The sequence below is a fragment of the Haliaeetus albicilla genome, chromosome Z (assembly GCF_947461875.1).
Source record: "Haliaeetus albicilla chromosome Z, bHalAlb1.1, whole genome shotgun sequence".
In the NCBI taxonomy this organism is placed as follows: Eukaryota; Metazoa; Chordata; class Aves; order Accipitriformes; family Accipitridae; genus Haliaeetus; species Haliaeetus albicilla.
In genome coordinates, this window is record NC_091516.1 from 52,448,020 (window position 1) to 52,469,436 (window position 21,417).

General features: G+C 46.3%; 1 protein-coding gene across 1 annotated transcript in view; it reads left to right on the forward strand.

The window, feature by feature from the left end:
* Window positions 1–846: 846 nt before the first annotated feature.
* Window positions 847–21,417, forward strand: part of PRDM6 (PR/SET domain 6) — a 79,064-nt gene continuing 58,493 nt past the window's right edge. Inside the window, exons 1-3 of the mRNA XM_069775824.1 lie at window positions 847–1,249; window positions 1,949–2,479; window positions 11,928–12,235. Coding sequence (XP_069631925.1) covers window positions 1,957–2,479; window positions 11,928–12,235 — 831 coding nt within the window. The 5' untranslated portion in view covers window positions 847–1,249; window positions 1,949–1,956. The remainder of the gene's footprint in view (window positions 1,250–1,948; window positions 2,480–11,927; window positions 12,236–21,417) is intronic.

The window sequence follows — 21,417 nt, forward strand, 5'->3', positions numbered from 1 at the left end:
TGTCTTAAACGCATGAGGTACTACGTACACGCGATATACCTAAGAGATTATAGTTCTCGTCTATTTTTTCATACGGTGTAGGAAAGAAACTGGAAAAAAAAAAACCACCAAACCCCACCGGTGTTAAATACTCACTGATACGTGAGCTCAATAGCTGAGCAGCGGGGCAGAAAACGCCAATTTTTAAGCAAAGTGGAGAGAAAAAGTCGCTAGAGATGAGAAGTTTCCCGCCACAGGTTGCATCTCCGCCTGCATACTGCTCGCTCTGTGCTGCAGCCGAGCACAGAGAGCAGGAGAGAGACGTGCTGGTGCTCGAGGGGACAAGGTCCGAGGAGGGAGAAGTTCTAGGGAGGTGAGTTCCCTCACCTGCGCTGGGACCTCCTGGGGCAGGTCTCGGGTAGCCGAGGGGAACGGGAGGCAGGTCATCCCGGGAGACACGTTAAGTAGGTGGGACCGTATCAGGACAGCGAAACAGGCCAGGAAGGTCTCTCACATCCACCTAGCCCCCGAGGGGCGAAAGGCAAGTGAGGCAAGGCCGTGGCTCCCGGGAGCCTGGCAGGGTGCGAGGCGCTGGCTGGCTGGGGCCGCCGCGGCCCGGGAGCTGCCGCCGCCGCCGCCCGGCGCTGGGGACCGCGCAGCGGCGCGGATCTTGCTGGGGACTGCGCGGGGCCGCTGCTCCCCTTCCGCCAGGGTAAAAGCCCAGCTCTTCCCGGGGTGCCGTGCTCCGGGAGCTGGGGAGGGAGGGAGAGAAGGAGGGAGGGAGAGAGGGAGACGGGGGGGGGGGGGAGGAAGGAGCGGGGGGAGGGAGGGAAGGAGGAGGAGGGAAGGAAAGAAAGGGACACCTTTAAAAGTTGAGCAAGGAACAAAGTGGGGGAAGTTGCCAAAAAAAGGGCGCTGCGTTCAGGCTCGCTGGTAACTTCCCGCTCCCTCCCCTCCCTCCCGTACACACCACACATACTTGTATTTTGCGCTGTCGTAAAACCCACGTGTCCAGCCCGGAGTCTGCCAGAGCCGAGCAAAGAGCCCGGGCGCGACCGCGATGCGCGGCCACGGCAGAGGGAGCCCGGCGGCTCGGAGCTAGCCGGCCCGCCGGTCCCCGGCACCTGGAAGAGGATCGCCCCGCTTCCCCGTGGACAAAGACCAAAGAGAAGCTTCTCCTCTCAACCCTCCTCCGGCTCGAAGGCTCCCGGGGCTGCCTACACCTCCGCACGCCGACCGCGCAGCAGCCGCTCCGGCGCACCCCGCTCAGGTAAGGCAGCGGCAGGCCGGGGCGGCCGGCGAGGGGCGGCCGCGGCCCCTCCGCCTCGCCCGGCACAGCCAGCCCAGCCGGGGCCGCAGCGGGGTGCTTCCACCCGGGGGTAGGGTGCTGCCGGCCGTGACCCTGCACTCCTCCTGCAAACGCGGGAGCGGAACGCAGGGGAGCAGCAGGAGCGGCTGGAGAGAAAAGACTCGCGCCTGTGTGCGTGGGGCTGAAGTTTCGTCCTCCTCCTCCTCCCTGTTGTCAGCTTGGAGAGTCGAATCCGCTCCCGCGGAGAGAGGCAAGGGAATGAAAGGGGAAGGCATGGCGTGCGCCGGGAGCGGGGCGAGCCGCGCGCCGCTCGGGGCGGCTGGTTCTCCGGCCGCGGGCGTGCGGGGCTGCCCGCCGCCCCTTTCGTCCTGCCCGCCGCTCCGGGGCGGGCGGCGGGGGACAGCCTCGTCGCCCTGGGCCAGCACGTTTCCCGCGTCTCCGCCCTGCAGCTCTCCGGGCCGAAGTTTTTCTTCTGCCGCGCCTGGCACGGGCAGGGAAGCGGGGCGGGACGGTCCCGCCGCCGGCCCCGCGCCGCCGGCGCGGGGAGCCCACGCGTGGGCCGGCGCGTCCCAGCGCGGAGGCCGCCGCGGGGTCGGGGCGGCCCGGCCGGGGCGGGGCGGGGGTCTCACGCCCGCTGTCCCCTTCCTCTCCGCTCCACAGGCAGCGCGATGCTGAAGCCCGGCGACCCCGGCGGATCCGCGTTCCTAAAGGTGGATCCCGCCTATCTGCAGCACTGGCAGCAGCTTTTCCCGCAGAGCAGCCAGCTCAAGAGCAGCGGGGCCCTCGCCCAGCTCCAGCCGCCCGAGAGAGCCGAGCCTGCGGCTGACAGCCTCCGCCAGCGCCCGGCCTCCCTCTCCTCCGCCTCCTCCTCCTCTTCCTCGTCCACTCCGTCGTCCTCCTCCACCTCCTCCTGCGTCGCCGCGGCGGCCGCTTCCCTGGCCGGCCTGACCTCCCTGCCCGTGACCCAGCTCCCGGTCTTCGGGCCGCTGCAGAGCTCCGAGCCCCCGGCCGGGGGAGCGCCCGCTCCCCTGCAGGGCAAGGACTTGTGCGGGGCCGGCGGCGGCGGCAAATGCGGGGAGCGCGGCGCCGCTCGGTTCCGGTGCACGGCCGAGGAGCTGGACTACTACCTGTACGGGCAGCAGCGCATGGAGATCATCCCCTTGAACCAGCACACCAGTGACCCCAACAACCGTACGTATCGTGCCCCTTCTCGCAGCCCCCGACCCCCCCGTCCTCCGGCCTCCCCCCGCACCGGGCCAGCCGAGGGACGCCCCAAGCCGGGGGGCCGCAGTGGGCGCCGGCACCGCTCTCTCCATGAGGAGCATCCTCCGCCCTGCCCTTCCCTGCCTCGAGCCGCTTTCGCGTTGTTCCCAGCGCTTTCGGGAGGCGGGTGGTAACCCCTCGGTAATGGCTTCTCTTGTCTGAGACCCGGGTCCTTTCCTGGAAGGCACGCTTCACCGGGAAGGCTGCTGTGGGGCTAGATTTCTCTTGCGGGGGGAGGGGGGGGCTGCTTAGGAAAATGGATTCTGAAAAGGTTCAGGGCAACTTGCTGTGAAACTGGTCCTTTCCCGCCTTGCTTCTCTCACCCCATTCCTGCCTGGAAAGCCCAGGCTTCGCTGAATACCCAGAAATCAATTACTCCTCTAAGCTGGGCAAGGGAAAACTTGCAGTTTTCATCGGATGGACTAGGGCAAAGTTTTCCTCCGTCTTATCTCGGAGTATCGTTTTCCTTTCAGACCTCGTTAACACCTCACTGGTTTTAGTTTTCACCCCTACAGAAGAGCATGATGTGGTCATTTAATAAGAAAAGCTGGTTTTCTAGATGAAAAAGGTTGCCTGCCTGAGTGTCAGAATTCACTTAGGACTTGGTGGTTAGAAAACGTTTAATACTGCTGTTGCCAATTATAGAGGTTTGGGTTTTGGGGGGGAGGGGGGCGCCCCTACTATTAAACCGTCTGTATCAACTAGAGGTTTGTGATTTTAGAAATGGGTTCTGCCTGTCTTTTGTTCCTGTATCTGTTGATACTATGCAACTGAGGAAATCCAAGGGGTGAAAATAAATAGATGAACTATATTAGTTCATCAGACTTATTACCAACATTCAGAGCACACGGATCTGTCCCTGTTAAAACACTGGAACATGGCTTCAGTGTGTGCACTTTCTTCCATTCCTTCAAATACCCTCTCTTATCCTAAGGTTTCTTAAAATTCTTTATTTTTCTTGTCCTCCCCCTCAAAATGTCTATTTAAAGAAGGCTCTTGAACAGATAAATGATACCCCAAACCAGCGATCTGTAAGCACATTCCCATGCAAAATGGGGATTCGTTTAATTTAATTTCAGATGTGGGGCTTGTTTTGAAAGTTTCCATGAAACTCTGTTGTATATTCATTAAACTACGTGGATGCTAGCATAGCCTTAATCATTGTGTGTATGTCTTAAGGAGTGAGAGGAAAGTTGACTCTGAGTTTAGTGGGGATTTTTCCCCCCTTCTTAACACTGCAAATCTTTCTATGTTGGGTACCGACTTTGTTTTGAGCGACTTCCTCATGCTTAGTTTTAGCCTTTAGTGAAACGTGCTAGTGTATTTTCTATTCTCGGGTGCAGAAAACGTGATCTCATAAATTACATGCACTTAATGGAATCTGAAATGCACTTTTAATCGCCAACCGAACCGTTCAGACAATACATGTTTTACTTCTTGGAGCAGCTCAGTAAATCTGCAAGATAAAGGTTTTAAAAAGAGAAAGGAAGATAAAAAAAGAGATTTGGGGGGAGCATTTTTAAGGAGCGAGTGGAATAATAGCACTCCGCAGAGTCGCAGGGGCAGGCTGCATAGTTTCTTCCCATCCGTGACATTAAAGGTGGATTCGAGAAAACAAACGGGTCGATTGCAGAAGGGACGCTTGTGAATCGCATCCGGCTGGGACGGGGCAGCGCTCGCTGTCTGAAGGACGGGGCAGGGTGCTGCCAGCACGGTGTCCCCCTTTTTTTTTTCTGCAGCGAGGTCTAAAAAGTCCTATCATTGAACTTGTTTACTAGGCGACTTTTGCTCCAGCCGTTATTAGTTGTCTCTGAGCAAAACTTTTTAACCCGAGTGTTTCAGCCTTCTGGGTCCAGGTGCGTTTGCTTTGGGCAACTCGTTCTTAAACAGAAAAGGGAAAAAAAGCAAACTGTAAGTGAGGAAGGAGTCCGGGAATTGCAGTCCCTGCACTGCCACGCACTCCCCTCGCTCGCACGATCAGAGGCGCAGCAAGCCAAGCTGCAGGGCACCGGCCTGCCTACCCCTGCGCGGCTCCCGAGTGCCTCGGGGGTCACGCAAGGAGTCCGTGGGCAAGCGGGATTTCCAGCCGCTTGGACCCCGTCCCTCACACCGGAGGTGCCCGTTTGAGGGAAAGGAGGTCGGGGTTGCGGGTGCGGTGAGGGAGAGAGCGATCGGCTTTAGTTGAGTTACACTTGCTTGCTGCAGTTCCAGCTCCGGACAGCCCCACCGAAACTCCCAGGCTGACAAACGGGCGCCTTGCGGGCAGGGGGCTCTCCCCAGCCTGGCACGGACACCTACCCGCAGGGACCGATCCCCCCCCCCGCCCCCTCCCCGAGCGCGGGGCGCAGGGCCGCCGCCTCGGCCTTGCCCGACTGCAGCCCGCCGATTTGGGATTGGCGGCAGGCCCCTGGCTGATGCCCGCTTTTGGGATTTTAATTTTACACGCATCACCTTCGCGAACCAAGCGAGCGCACCGTTTCCCCTGCTTTCCCAAATGCGCCTACCACCCCCCCCCCTCCCCTCCCCGAGCATCCCCTCCTTCTCCGGGGCAAGCCACGTCCCCCCCGGGCCCCCACCCCGCCCGCTGCGCCGGCAGGACCCACCCGCCGGGCTCGGGAGAAGCGCCCGCAAACTTCGCCGCTGCCATCGGGCGCTCGCCGGCTGGCCGCCCCGCGGCTCCCGCGGCCGGAGGCGGGGGGGCGGCGGTGCTGCCCCCCGCGCCGGTAAGTCCCGAGGGGCGGCGGCTGCGTCCGCCACTCCGCCAGGCCCGGCCCGGCCCGGCGCCGGGCGGCCGCCGTGGGAAGGTGGCGGGGCGGCCGTTTCCCCGCAGACCCCCGCCTCGACCGTCAAGTACCAACGAGTACGGCACGCTCCCGGGCGAGGGAGGGGGGCGAGGGCCGCCGAGGAGCTGCGAGTTCAGTGACTGCATGTGACTGTTTTAAACTGAACGGGGTTTAGTTAGGGGGTAAAAAAACCAAACAAACAACCCCCCCCAAAACCAACCACCAAGAAACAACCCCCTAATTAGGGCCCTGCAGTCTCTACTCCCGGGGAAGTAAAGGGGATTATGTTAAAACCCTGATAATGTGGCAGGCGGCTGGGGACCGTTTTCTTCCCGGCTCTGAATCTTGAAGGATGAGGGTACTTCTGGGCGCTGGGGGAGGGGCGCTGGCGCGCCGAGGAGGAGATCTCCGGGGGTGAGTTTGGGGGGTGCGGGGCCGGCTTGCTCCCGTGTAGGCGCTCCCCTCGTTGCTGGGGAGAGGCTTTCGCGACGGCAAGCCTGCGACCCCTCTACCTTCACCAGAAAGCGCCAACCTGCCACTGCAACAAATATGCAGTGTAAAACTAAAGTGTCACGCGCGCGAGGAAGCCGTTTGCACGCCTCTTCCCGTTCAATTTACGGGAAGACAGTGTATATATAACACGCTGTGAAGTGGATCGGTGTGGGGAATATTTGGATTTTTTTTTCTCTGGGCTGCTGGTAACCTGTATGATTTAGCTATTTTACATCATTAGTTACCCAGCACCCTTAAACATAGCAGATAGCCATACATTAGATTGAGGTTAGAGAAGGTGGTGACTGTTTATTTAGGGTGATAAAATGGTCCATCAGCAGTAATCTCCATCGATATGTGCCACCAGGAGATGAAGGATGAGGGGACAAGCCACAATTAATTGCCCTATAGTTTTGTAGGAGAGAGTGGAGCCGGTGCGGACTGAACTTCGATCTCCTCTCCCAGAGCCTATTCATCATCTCTACATTGTATATGGGGGTCTCTCAGGGGCAGGGGGTGGCAAGGTTTATCTACACACAATATTCTCCTACCCTTCTCATACCTGACACGGAAATTTAATTCATTCATACCCTCAATCGAAGGCAGGGAAAATCAAACCCACCTCCCCCAACCCGGCCCCCGCGCCCCCGACTCGCAAAAAATAACCCCAAAGCCGCTCCGCCAGCGGGACGGTCCCCCCGCCGCGTCCCCCGTCCGTCCCCCCCCCTCCCCGGTCGCCCCGGCGAGCCCTCGCACACCGTCTTCCCCGGAGGAGCCGGTGTGGGGTCTGCCTGACCCCCCGACCGGCGGGCTCGGACCCCGCGGCAGCCCCTGCCCCCGGTGCGGGAACACCGCCGGGCGGCGCGGCCGGCGGGGCGCAGCGGGGGCGGCGGCTCGGTCCCGGCCGGGGGAGAGCGGCGAGGTGAGGGGGTAAAAGCCCGGGGCGGGGGGCGTCGGGCCCCGGGAAGGGTCGGGCAGGGCCCGGCGGGGGCGGCCGGGTGCCGGTGCCGGCCGGGTCCCGGTGCCGGCCGTGGCTCGTCGGGCTCCGGCGGCCGGTCCGCACCCCCGCCCCGCGATCCGGCCCCTGGGGCAGCAGGCTGGGCTCTTGCCCCCCCCCCCCCCCCCCCCGCAGCGAGTCTTTAGAACAAATAAACAAACAAGCAAAAGGAGCCCGGGGGGGAAAGTGCATCTGTGTTTCGTCCCCTCCAAAAGCCTGCCTCAAGTCAGGCAGTCTGCGAGAAACCGCGATTAACGTCGCAAGCAGAGGTCGATGCCAGCTCGTCGACGAGGAAACTGAGGCACGAGGAACCCGTGATCCCTAGGAGAGCTCCAGCCCGTTTCCAGGAGGAAATGAAAGGGTACCGTCTTACCCAGCCCACCCTCCCTCTTAGCTGGGTACCCGGGCGAAGCCAGGGACGCAGGGCCGGCCGCAGTGATTTATACTTGCAAGTGAGTAATACCGTGTGAAATGATGGCCACTTACACTGGATACCTGCATGCTTGCAGTGAATTATGAAGCCGAGGGTCAGAGGCCACCCTTCTTTAATACCAGCAAACTGCAGGTATCCAGTATAACTGCACCTTTGAAGCATATTATTGCCGAGACAAAAATGTATTTCTTTCATTTATTGTTACAGCTGGTTTGCTGGTTAGAACACTATGTTGGACTCTACCTTTCACGGACAAAAGCTTTCTCCTCTTAAATTTCCTTTAAAATATGCAGTAGTAGTGTTGTTTAGGTTGGAGGGTGTTTAGAATTATATTTTGGGGGCAATGATGTGTCCTTTCCCTTTTGCTTAGGTTTAGTCCTTTTAAGTGTACTCACATGAAGTTAATAGTGCTGGCATTACACTGTGTTCATTTTTATGGAGGCAAATAAACGATAACATATTGCACTCCTCCCCAAAGAGCCATACCAAACAGCTCCGCTAGGAATTCATTTAATATTTTTTCTTGCTTATTCTTGCCTTAATCCTCCCATCTATAGAGCATGAACGTATAAAGTGAGAAAATGATCTCCTTCCAAAGAGTCTGGCTGCATCTGGGCCTGCAATGGAGCGTTCCCGGTGACCTTACCTTCTACATCTCCCAGTTTTATCAGGAGATACTCTGCTCTGGCTGCAGTCCTCCTTGCTTTTTCCATTTTCAGCAAATCCCTCAATTTTCTCACATTTCTTCCTTCTTGTCTTGATTTGGGGCTTGACTGATGCTATTACAGCCAGTGTAAGTATTAATTTCAGTGGTCCTTGGGGGAGGCCTGTACTCACACAACTGCTCTCTGAGGTCAAAATAGGAGGAAGGGCACAGTACATCTCTCCTTGTTGCCCTGTGTGGCAGTCCTCTGGAAAGCTCACACTTGTCCCACCATGCCCCTTTTATGTCAACTTCCCACACCTGCGTGGGTCTTAATGGTTGCCGTTTGATTTGGAGATTCTAGTGTTGTCAATGGACCAGAGCAGTCTCCCTCTCACCACCCCCACCCCCCCACTTCTTTTCCATGCATTATTAAGCAGCTTGGTGCACTGTATCACACCTTTGCAGTATCCATGAAGATGATGCTGTTGATCCTTTCTGTGAGGCAGGATAGTGTGCAAAGTTCTCCCTCTTTTCCCCTATCTGATATTAAGGACTTCCTTCCCATGTCCTCTGAGGGACAGGAATCCACTACTTGCGGTCACTGTCTTTAAATGGGTAGTCCAACATTACTGAAAGCGTGCTTGGGTAAAAGCCTTTCACCTACCATTACACAAAAGGTAGTCACAGAAAAGATGCACAGTAACTTCTTACTCAAGGCATGGAAAAATATGTCTAGTAGGGCTTCCACTCCTTATAACATTTATGAGGATTTTTCTTTTAATTTTATTTGTATGATTGCATAAAAAGCTAATGATAGATGTATAAAGCATGCAACTGAGACAATTTTCAGTACTGCTTAGTATTAAAGACAGACTCCTTCCCTCTCATCAACAAGCCATAAGCCAAAACAGTTTCAGAAGATGTCCCATTTTCCAAATTTTCGGCTTTGGCAGGACAAAGGGAAAGGAACACAGCAGGAGATCAGATACTGCCTCTGCCAAGCATTAAGACATTACCAGTGGTTTTGGATAGTGGAAAATAAATATCACCATGTGTGACTTTCTGTAAGGGTAAATGACAGTGACACAGGCTTTGTTTACACTCCTCATCAATTTCTTAATTTCTTTTCCTTGAAAAGGTAGAAATAAAATGTTTTATCCACATTCATGCACACATATTGTCAGGACGATGTGAAGAAAACCTCGATGTGAAGAAAACCTTGTTCTAGGCAGGTACTAAAAGTCGTGTGCATAAAAAGTTAGGGATATCTATCTGGTGGCAGGATGCAGGAAATTGACACTGAAATTGCCTGAGTGGAGTCCCGAAGATGCCTTAGTGTGTTTAATGTAAGTTGCTACAGAGACACGATGTCTTCAAGAAAGCCATTAATAATCAGGTAGTTGGGAGGAGAGTTACGCATCTGGAAGATGGTCAACCAATGCAAACAGGTCAGAGTCAAGGCCCTGCCCTGCATGCTGATTGGCATCATGGTTAGACATCCTCTCTGTAAGCCCTCAGTTTTCCTGTCAGAAGTTTTCTTTCTAACTTGAATGGTAAGATGCCGGATTTGTTTGAAGTGTGCTCACATGCCAACCTGTTAGGGTTTTTTTTTTTTTCTTTTTTCCTATTTGAGATCCTTTCCTGTATGATCTCCAGTGCCAAACTCCAATGCAGCCCCTGAGATCTGTAGATAAGCCAAAACCACAGGGTTTCTTGATGACTGGTTTAGAAGAGGAAAGAAAAGATGTTGTGGTGATACCTCGCTTTCCAAACTAGCTGTGGAAATACCACCACCACCACCACCCCCCCGGCATGTACTTGCTGCCTTTTATTTATCGTGTCTGGGAATGGCCGTAGGAATATCTGCTGCATAATAGTCTTCTCTCAGGACTAGCCAGAAACCTTTTCCCTGGGGCCCTGCAAATCTCATCCTCCAGCCACCTCTAATTGACGTGGCTGAGCGAGCAAATCCCCTCTGCAGTTGCGGCTTCACCCAACAAAGGAGTCGTTTTGCGACAGGCATTACATTGTTAAGGAAAGGCTTTAACCCTCCAGCCAAAAGGCTTTTTTTTTTTTTGCCAATACGAGCAGGGTCCCCACTAGAGGGCTTTGTCCTGCAGCTGCTGCGGTGCCGGCAAAGGCTCTTCTTCCCTCCTGCCTTCCTGCCCCTGCGCTGCTGCTGCTCCTGCTGCTGGTCCTGCTGCTCCTGCTGCTCCTGCTGCTGGTCCTGCTGCTGCTGCTGCTGCTGCTGCTGCTGCTGCTGCTGCTGCGTGACACCGTGGGGGTGGCGTGGGGCGAGCTCCACACGCAGGGGCCGCCTTCTGCAGGCGCACCCGTCAGAGTAATGCCCGGCTCTGGGCTGGCTTGCTTGCTTTCTGCTGAGATCTGTCACCGATGTGACGGGTAGGGAACTTGCACAGACGAGCGCCCAGCAGGGACACGTGCATTTCCTGCGAGGCTGGACGGGGTAACGATTTCGAGGGAAATTAGCTTCCACGTGTAATTTTCAAATATTTTCGTAGTTCCGAATGCATCATTTTTGCATGGTACAATTTAAAAGAGGATGACAGGAAGTAGTGCTTAGAAAGTGTGTCTAAAGTTGGAGAATGCAAATAGAGGTGATATTTTGAAAATGCAGCTTTTATTATCCTTTAGCAGCTTTTACTGAATAGAGAGGAAGGTTTTCCTTTGAAGGCTCTGTAGGAAAGAGGCCTACATAACACATAGTATATCCACCTTGGAAAGACGAACCGCTGAGTCAGCCCCCCTGAGAATTAAAACTGTGGTTACAGGCACTCTAGCAATTCTAAATCTGTGACTTAGACCAAGAAGCTCCAGCTTCTATAGTGAATACTGTGCTTTATTTTCATAAGAGTGGGTGTAGGTTGTATAAAATTATTAGGGTAAAGATCTAGGCCTTGCTACATGAGTACTATGGCATAGTTATTGTTTTTCCTTTGTATTTCTGGAATAAATTTATATGAAAACCTCTACGGTGCTACAAAGGTGAAATGTGCAGAAGACAGTAACCTATTTCGATAGATTTATTGTTACGTTAACTCAGCATACCTTGAGAGAAATGGATTTCCTGAGGATGAAACGTTTTCCTGGAAGTTGTATATTCATGGCACGTGCAGTAGTGTGCAGTGGAGACATTTAACCAAAATTTTCTTTGCTCAAAAAAGGAAAAACACTGTAGGATCTTCCCAAAATAGAGAAACATCATCCCTTAATAACAGCAGTTAGGGAAATTAACATTTTTACAAACTCATCTTTTTCATGGGAGCTGCTCACAAAACTGGACATGCTGGTTTTGTTCTTAGCCTCAGCTACATGTAACAGGCAAAACCCATGCATTCCCATTCAATAAAAATTTTTAAACATGTGCTAGGAATCAGTAATATTTGCTACATAAATTCAATTTAGATTAGTCTATATAAAAGTGAATGCCTATGCATGCTCTGATTTGTCATTCATGAGGTTCTATTTATTTTATTTTCTAAACAGACAGGCATGCACACACACATTAATGTAAAATGTAGAGCGAATGTTCATTTAAAATAAGGATGAAATTAAATCCTGTTACAATTAAACCCTTGGGCTGAGCTGTGGAAAGGCCAATGAGGGGGACTTGTACGGTGTTACGACTGTGTTTTAAAAAGTCTCACCGAAACACACTGGGATAGTTTAAATGGGCTATTTGTATTTGTCAAAAAATGAATCTTAAGAAACTGTGTTAAAATAAATGAGTCGTGGCAAGTCTGTGAACATACGAGGCTTGCAAAATGTCTGCAGGTATTGCTCAGCCTTTGGGATTTCTTATTAAGGGCTTTGGCGAGATTAGGAAAACTATGCTAAGCAACATGCAAAAGGGCACGGTGTGTGTGAGTGCTGAGCTGCCGTGAAATGACAGGAAAATTAGGGGGGTCTGCATGGTCTTGTCCATAGTGGTGGCCACATGCCACATCAGAGTGTGGTGGCCACCAGCACCATATTGATGGTGTTTTTCCCTCTTTGCCCCACAGGATGTGACATGTGCGCTGATAACCGCAACGGCGAGTGCCCCATGCATGGGCCCCTCCACTCCCTGCGCCGTCTGGTGGGCACCAGCAGTGCTGCTGCGGCAGCCCCTCCACCTGAGATCCCAGAGTGGCTCCGGGACCTGCCCCGGGAAGTGTGCCTGTGCACCAGCACAGTGCCTGGCCTGGCGTACGGCATTTGTGCAGCACAGCGGATCCAACAGGGCACCTGGATTGGGCCCTTCCAGGGAGTCCTGCTCTTGCCAGAGAAGGTTCAAGCCGGAGCCATCAGGAACACTCAGCATCTCTGGGAAGTAAGTTGTCATCTTTCCTTCCTTGTCAGATTTTGTTGTTTTGAAGTAGACATTGAGTGTAATTAGTAGTACTAGCACTGTTCACTAGCCATGAAAAAAACCCAACACAATTTAAGTAAGCCGACCCAGCAGATTTGAAAATGTAGACAGTGCAAGCAAAAGCCTTGCTGCGCTAGAGGTATCCAGAAAACCGGTGGACACCTCAGAGCTCCAACTGATTTGCATGGGAAGAGCACATTGTTGCAGGTGCTGTACTGCAGAATAGAGAGATGTGGCCAGTGAATAATGAAGGTTACAACACCCAGTGCTCTTTACCTTTTGACCTGAGTAACAAGAGCTGACGGAGCTCTCAGGTCACAGTACCAGCAGTGTCCTCTTAGTGTGAGTAGCACATGTGGGTTGAGGTGGCGTATTGTACCACCACTGTGGCCTACAGACAGTCCAAGAAAGCTGCTGAAACAAATGGTGTTTCAGGAGCTTTAGCTCCTGAAAATGGTGTTAGCAGGAGCTTAATCTATAGCCCTGCTATTTGCACAGTGAAGGTATTAGTGCTTGTTCACAGTTTAGTTCAACTCTGGTCCTGCACTGACTGTGCATTCCCCTAATGATGCTTTCAGTGCTTTTGTGTGAAAGTCACATTCAGCTCTCTGAAGATGTTATTTTTTTGTATTTGTCACCATCTTAGAGAGGATAACAGTGATAATTGATATGAAAACATTCAGGCTGTGGTAGTTTGGTTTATTTTGTGCTGAACACTGATTGTGGTTTGGCAGAACAGATCATAAACCCGCTATTGTATTCCTTTGCTGTACAGGGGCATCCATGGCTGTTACTGTTCGTGACCATGTACATTTTCTCCAGTGAAGCACTGGAGTTTGTGCTTAGGTATAGTTTGTACACAGATGCTAACAACAGCATCTTGTGGTAAGTTAATTCAGAAAGAAAAGACAGTATATGCTCATTTTACACACAGATCTAATAATTAATAGGGAACACGTATAATCCCTGTGTGTGTCAGTACTTCTTATTTACAGAAACAGCCTACTGTCTACCTAGTCGTCTACCATTCATTTCTTCTTTGCTTTGTGCTGGAAGGTGTCGTTTCTTAGTTCTGCTTAGCCCTCTGTAGCTGCAGCTTCTGCTCACCTCAAGACTAAGTGCTACGGAGAGTCAGTAGAAACATGCCTTTAGATCTGCAGGTGATATTTACTTATCTAGACCAAATCCGAATCTTCAGAATATAAGGGGACACGCTTGCTGATTAGAAACCCGATAAGGAGTCCATGAAGATGCAAAGAGTGTTTTTGCTGTCTTCCGTGGGTATACAGTAAAAGTGAATGGATTTTTAAGAGATATTTGCTGTTGTGGAGCCAGAAGGTTGTGTATAGCACTTGTTCACAGAAAACCTATGAATATTTAGGTTGTCAGCTCTTTGGGACTGATGATTACCTCTTTTAATCATTATGGTCTATTTTTGCATACTATCTAATACATACGACTTCTTTCTATGAGTAGGAGCTCCTATGCATTTCCTATACACAAACAAATACTAAATAACACATCAGGGTCTTTGTCCCAAAATATTTACCCAGAAGAGTCACTGTGGCAAGAGGGAGATTTTCACATTAAAGAGTGAAATACCAGTCTCAGAACACACCTAAATGTACTCAGTAAAACTGGATGACTTGCAGTCATTGGAAGTTTTGTTGCTGCCTTTAGTGGGGATGGAATTTCTCTTGTATAGCAGAAATTAATAAATTGGACTTAAATCTGTTCCTACCAAAGCCCAGTGATTATAATGAGAGCATTTTGGGATATGTTATTAATATTTTTTTTTTTAATGGAACACTCTGTAATGATGTTGGAGGCTTTATTTTCATTGTTAAGAGGGGTTTTGTGGTTTATACTATGCTAATTAACAGAATATAAAATAATAAAATAAGCTTGCCAGATCATCAAGCTACATAAACCATTGAAATTTAGCTAAAATAAATGGAGTTAAGACAATTTTATGTTATCCTTAAATATTTACAGTATCAATTTATTTTTTTATTACAAATCAGTTTTATGCAAGTTAAGTTGCAAATATTGATAATATATTTTTAAAATAGGCAAGAATTTTTTAGTCTAACTTCAGACGAACTTAAAAATTGTTTTAAAGCAATAAAGGAAGGGAGGTTGCTGGGGGGAAAGCCAAAAGCAAGGAAGAAAAAGATGTTAAGTAAAAGTAAGAAGTAGTACTGATGTATGTGCCAGATTCAGGCCATTGACGAGTTTTTCTGTGGGTTTGCTCCTCTGCTCTTAACACACAACACAGATTTCCTGTTGGCTGGCAAAATGAGTGTGTGTATTTTAAATAAATTTTCTTAAAAATAATAATTAAATTTAGGGTTTTGGGGGGAAGTATTGTGGGCAGCTTATGGTCTCAGGTTATTTCTGTTAATGGCAAAAATTGTTAGCAAAGAATCACATACCCTAAGCACTAGCTAAAAGTTTTGGCTGTTTCTCATTTGTTTTGTCTTTCAATTTGGTATGTTTTTTCTATCAGAGAACTGATGTTTAATAAAGAAAAGGTATAGCAAAAGAAAGTAATCAGAAAGTGTGTGGGATTTTACAAAGCTGATCTGTGAAAATAAATAAAAGCAATTGAAAGTATGTATCTGAATAGTCTGTATTCTTTTAGTCTATATGGTATAGGAGTGTGGATTAAATCACTGTAAGCATTAAATGAATGTCTCATCATTGTCCTTTTATAAAGTTGTGGATTTAGTCAACTGTCTTCCACCAATCTTTTCAAGATAGCTGCAAATACAGATCAGTTATTCATCATTAGGATTTGATGGACCTTATAGAGAGAATTTATCTTTCTTAGTACCGTAAATAGGATTCTATTTTTTTTTTCTCTCAGCACTGCAAAGTAAAGTTGATAAATTTTTGTTTTCATTTACAGTTCTTTGTTTTCAGTGTACGCCAGATAAATAGAAGGACTATTGCAAAGACTTTTAAGCATAGTTACTGATTTGGCGGCTTTTTTTATTCTCTTTGTTGTGGGAAACATCAGAAGCACTGCATTTGATGTATAGTTCAACACTATGGAAATATGCTCCAGTCTGTCTGCACAAGTGTTCCCACCACGCACTCAATGTTTGCTTTGTATGTAATCCATGCAGCATAACGTAGAGCGATTCAGAGTAAATTACATACCATTCCATTACCTCACAACAGGCCTTGACACCTATGGGTGTTCATGGGAAATTATAGAGTTCTCTTGCAATCAGCCAAGATAATTTTTTATAACTTACAGAAAGATCAGCCCTTCAGAAAGCCAAAAATACTAGTCATTTTTAGTTGTAGTTCTTTTTTTTTCCCCTTTGGCCCACTTCTATCCAATCTAGAGTTTGCTTGTATTTTATAAAAATACAATAAACTCTGATTTGTTTAAAACAAAAACAGGATTGGGTGTATTAAGTAAACACTCTCTTTGGTAATACAGGCATTTATTCCAGCTCTGCTTGATAATAATTCTGATCTTTTTTTCTTTCTTTTTTTTTTTTTTCATTTTGAAGAAATGAGAACAATCCTGTTGTTATTGCAAAGAAAACAAGAGACTTTCTCAGCAATTAGGTCTTACTGATGAAAATGAGATAATTTTCCCCTAATGTGTTTTCTAATAAAGAAGTGAAAAGGCACCCTTGATTCCAACATATATGAAAACATTATCTCAATTATTAATGTGTCCTTACTCCCTGGAGATAAATTAATCTAGTTGCACATGTTTTCCCCTTTCTGTTTAACATCAAAATTTAATAAGAGTAGACTTAAGGAATGTATACGATATAAACTTAAATTCTATTAGAATAAAATACAGAAGTTTAAACGGCTTATACATTTTAGTAGTAGAAGTTTTTCAGGCTCCAAATTTCTGGAAACAGCTAAATCATGAATGGTCTTTTTCTCTGCAAATGCAGTTTAGAAGAAAAAACTTTTACTGACAGACATAACAAAGGATAGAATCTTACAGTTTCCTTTTCTTCATTTGCCTGAGAGTTTGCTGTCTTTCTTGATTTTTTTTTTTTTCAGAGGCCAAATATTTTTTTTTCTTGGAATAGCCCAAGAATGTAAAATATAGTATTTCACTTTATTTTAACTTGACTTAAGTTTTGCTTTTCTGGAAGAAATGCTTTTTCATATGTTAGGTTTTTTTACAGGGATGAGCAAAATATAAGTACAGCAGGGAGTTCATTAGTAATTACAAAATGCTAAACCTGTGTTACTGATTGACCTCTTAAATGGACAAGATTAACTGGCACTACTAGAAAGTGTACATGTCATTTTAATAAAATACCATTTCGGTACTTACTGGGCTTTTTGTACCTCATCTGAAGTCAAAGAAAACATTGCATTTGACTTCATCTGGACCAAGAACAGGCGTTTTGCTGGGATGCATGCTGGCCAGAGTCCATGCAGCGGTACTGCACATTTCTGTACAAATTAATATGCAGAGAGAATTCTTACCTTTCCAAGGCAGCACTCATTCCACTTATGGTGATAGATTTCTATTCAGATTCTCAAGGCTGTAGTTTTGGACTAAATTCACTGTTACAGCAAAGCACTGGAGGATAGAATTACGTGCATGCCGTAGTTCTATTAAAGTGAAAATTATGTTTCTCAGCAATCCATCATCTAGTATTCTAGACTGCTTGTCAGCCCTGTTTCAAATATGTCATGTTCATGAAATTAAAATAATTTTGTCTTGGAAAAAACCCTTAGTTATATTACTATTATATCTTACATTATGCACAGTAACAGCTGGTGCTGTCCTGTTGCTTTGTTTTGCCTTTTCTGAGGATTTTGTGTGGTGTACCACCCTTGTGCTTATTTTCTATTAAAAAAACACAATAATTTTTACTTTTACATGGATTTTAGGTTCACATACTGCCTACTGGAAATATCCCTAATGTTGTGTTCAGTAGCTTACTACGCTGGAAGTTCAGTAAGAGCACATTCAGCGCCACAGCTCCTTTAATTTATGTAGCTTAGAAGAAAATTGCTCTAAGCTGCTATAAAGCAGCTTGCTAACACTAGTATTTCTGGATCACTTAGTATCACATTTTTCCAGATAACTTTTTAAAGTTAAAGATTTCTTACTTAAGGTCAATAGAAACTTAGTTTGATCCCAAATATAAAATCTACTTTGTGTTTGATAATTCTTATTCTTAGAAAAGCTAAACTAAACCTTGATGTTTCTTTTAGAAATCCTGTGATTTTTATAAGACTTTTTCACACCTTATCTTTATGTATCTCTGTGTCTTTGGTATGTTTATTCCATGTACACAAGGTATCTTTTGTATGCCTGAGCAGATAAATAAGCCTAAGCACATGTGCAACAAAATAAATCTAATTTGGTACAGGGACTGATTCTCTTCCTATTTAACGAAGTGAAGTTTGGAATAAACTTTGGTGAGGAGTTGGATACAGCCCCAGAATCTCAACAGTGTTACTGAAAACAATAATTCCATGGACTGCATGCGTCCATGCATGCGTCCGGACACACACTATTCTCAGAAAAAAAATATTTTCTAAATTGCCAGATCACACAGGGACCGTCTGTTTTTCCATGGCACATAATCTCACCTTGGAGATTTTATTATGTAATACACAAAAATACTGAAATGGAACACAAATAAATATAAAAGCTCATTTCTGTCCTTATTTGACCACTACCTTTCCGTATTGCTCAAAAGTGATCCAATCACCAATATTATGGAAACACTTGGCTTTTTTTTTTATTAGTTAGTAAAAAAGTATTTCCTTTGTTGGATGAAATCTAGTTTGTAAGGCCTGAAATAAGTCATAATTTATGGTACCATTAACAGTGAATTATTTCTATAGACTTTTGATTCAAAGTGAGGGAATAAAGGCAGTATTTTAATGAGATATATAGATATCCAAAATGTGTTGCATACCTGATGCCAATAATATATTGGTTATAGATTTGATAAGCCAAAACTGCAGCATACGCTTTCCAGGGTGGTGGTGAAGTTCAATATTTTGCAGAACCATCTCAATCACTGCTTTACGTGTTTTGGTCCCCTGGGTTTCATGTCATCAAACATGCATGGCCTTTAAAACGCAGACTTCTAAGCAACATAAGAGCTGCAAAATTCAGCCCAGGGTATACTTTCCTTCCACGCATTTGGCACCTTTTCCAGATAAGTTACAGAATTCCATTATCCAAATTGTTACACATGTGTGACAGAGGTTGACCTTTAGTCATGTCAATCCTTTTTGTGTAGGCCTCGGGCTCCAGCCTAATGGCTCAAAGCCTGATTTACTCACTGTAATAAGGGCAGGAGGTCGAGCAATTGTCAGCTTGCCTGCTCGTACTCGTCTCAGAGCCTGGTTGAAGGCTGTTAACACAAAGCTTTTCAAAGTGAATTTACAACCACCACCACTGACAGAGGCCAATCAGTACACCATAAATGTCAGGTTAGTGAGATTGAGCAGTAAGTAAAGTACTGGCAGCCCACTATTGGCTGAAATCAATTGCTTAAGGTTTAACTGAGAATAGCAATTTATGTATAACTACGCCTGCAGAACCGGCTTAAGTATGGAGAGCGAGTTGGAGAGTGGATTAGGTGGAATTACCCACCAGCAACAGCCGTGGAACCAAGCTCTGCATTTGTTCTCCTTCCCTATGGGTGGTGCCTGCACTGATGTGATTCATGGTCAAAACGTTGTTGGACCTGCCTCTTTGTTACAGAAATAAGATTATTCTTTTTCATGTACGGAAAAAAAGAAGAAGGTAAAATAGTGTGCTATCTTACCTGGACAAAGAAGGCTAGGAATTTTTTTAATGTATTAGTTCAGTAGTACTCAACTATTTTTAGTCCTCGGTTCCAGAGAAGGCTTTTTCATAAGAAAACTGTGGTTTTTTGCTGTTGGCTTGTAACTGGAAACTATCACAGAATTCACTAATGAGTGATTATGTACCTGATGGTCTGAATATCCATGAGATGTAGTTACCCACAAGACTGAATGTTTTTATCATTTTGTGTAGTGACAGTTTGGACAACAATTCATTTGGCTTTGAAAGCATCAGCATTAAAATGTAGGAATCCATTAAAATGCTGTATGCCAGGATTTATAAATTAGGCAATTTCCTTGATTATTGCAATCATTTACAAAATTGATTGTCCCAGTGTGGTATAGGCAGATTTCAGCAATGAACATTGACAACAGGCACATCCTCTAATATCTATACTCATTGTTCCCTAAAAGAAAAGCCACTTTACTACGAGGTTATTCTCCATCTCAAGGTCAATTATGCATTGAAAAAGTCTGCTAATGTAGAAGATCACACATCTTTAAAGAGAACCACATCAGCTATTTATAGACTGTAATGATAGCCGGAACACTTATTTTTTCTTCTGTTTGTAATTTGTTTGCTGATGGCCAAGGCATTCACTTGAGTCTGTAGTGCATATTCTTTTTGTGATCCGTTATTGAAAGGTAAATAATTTTGGCAAATTGCAGCTGTAAATATTTATTTGATTGAAGATTTAAAAGTCAATAATGTGTTTTATTTGTTGCATCTTAAAGTTCTAATTTACCAATAGATATAGTGTATAGTAACTTGATTTGAGTCAATTATTTCTGCAAGACATAGTAAAGACATTATGTCACAAAGCAAATACGCTCTAGAAGTTTTCCTATATTAAAACAAATACAATAAAGCTGCAAAATACTAGCCACCAACCACAAAACCACAGTGCTTTATACTTGCATGAAAATAAGCAATATGCATGGGAAAAACCCATAAATGCTAAACCTTAAAATGCAGGTGATTACAGGAGATTCTTTTTGCAAACTGCAGATGAGGTCCAGTCACAGCTAGCAACAAGCTAATTTGTGTCAGGCTTCATGCAGATCATGAGCTTCCAGGACTAATATCCTGCAGTTGTTAATCAGTCCTTGCTCAGACAGGATAGCCATTGATGTCACTAGGAACTTTGATTTAATGAGGTCTTCAGGCATGACTGAATAACACAGTATCATTTTAATCACAATTCTTAAATCATTTTTTTCCAAGATAGGCCAACTGTTCTTTCAGAACCTCAGAGCCACCTGCATATTGTCTGCCACAGTAACACACCGTTAACATAGAGGTACCCTTGTATAAATGCATTCATTTGACCTAAAGATAATATTTTACTGTGAAGAACGGGAGGATTACATTGCCAGTGACAATGTAGTAGTGGATTGTATTTAGTTAGATAAATATTAGCATCAAAGAAAAACATTTTTTTGGTATCTTGTAAAAAATCTGTAACTCATAAATTTATTGTTTGTACTACATTCCATATTTGTTGCATGGCTTTAGCAAGATGTATGTAAACAATTCCATATTTTAACAGTAATTCAGCCTGGTACTTTCTGTGTAGAGACCTACTGATGTATAAGCAAGCAAATTTAGTGACCCCAGGGCATTTCTGAAGAGGTTTTGATTTAATCTGCGGAACTACAAAGTAGAGAAAAGTGGTTTTATCATGAGTATGAGAACCTCCTATTGAAATAGAGGCCATGTGAAGGCTCTGTTCTTCATGTTGTTCACTTGTAATAGAGCCCTGAATTTGGAATAGATTAGTGGTCAGTATTTGTTACAGTCCTAAACTGGGAAAAAAAAATAAATCCTACATTAAGTGAAGTGTCATGTATAAAGCAAATTAAGTAAGCAAATCTAGGGGTCACAATTTTTACCTAGGCTAATATTCCAGTTGTGTAAAGGTCAGTATTTAAAAAAAAATGGCTTATATGTACTTTTTGCTTTAGCTTATATGTACTTTTTCTTGCTGTCATGTCAGCATTCACTATGGAAAGCAGGGTATTAGTTTTTACCAATCTGTCAAAAGAACTTTTATAGCAGTATGGATTGGTGACTGATACTATTTATGGACCACTATTTTACAAAAAGAGCTTAACATTGAAGTGAAAATAATTTTTAAAAAGTGTTCTATTTTCTGTTGGCTTGTAACTGGAAACTATCACAGAATTCACTAATTCTGAATTCTAGATAATATATTCTATTATCTCTATTTCTATTTCTAAGTTGGCTTGAATTCTGTCCCCATTTCCATTGCTCCAGTAAAAGAATGAGATGAAAGAGATGCACAGTTACTTAG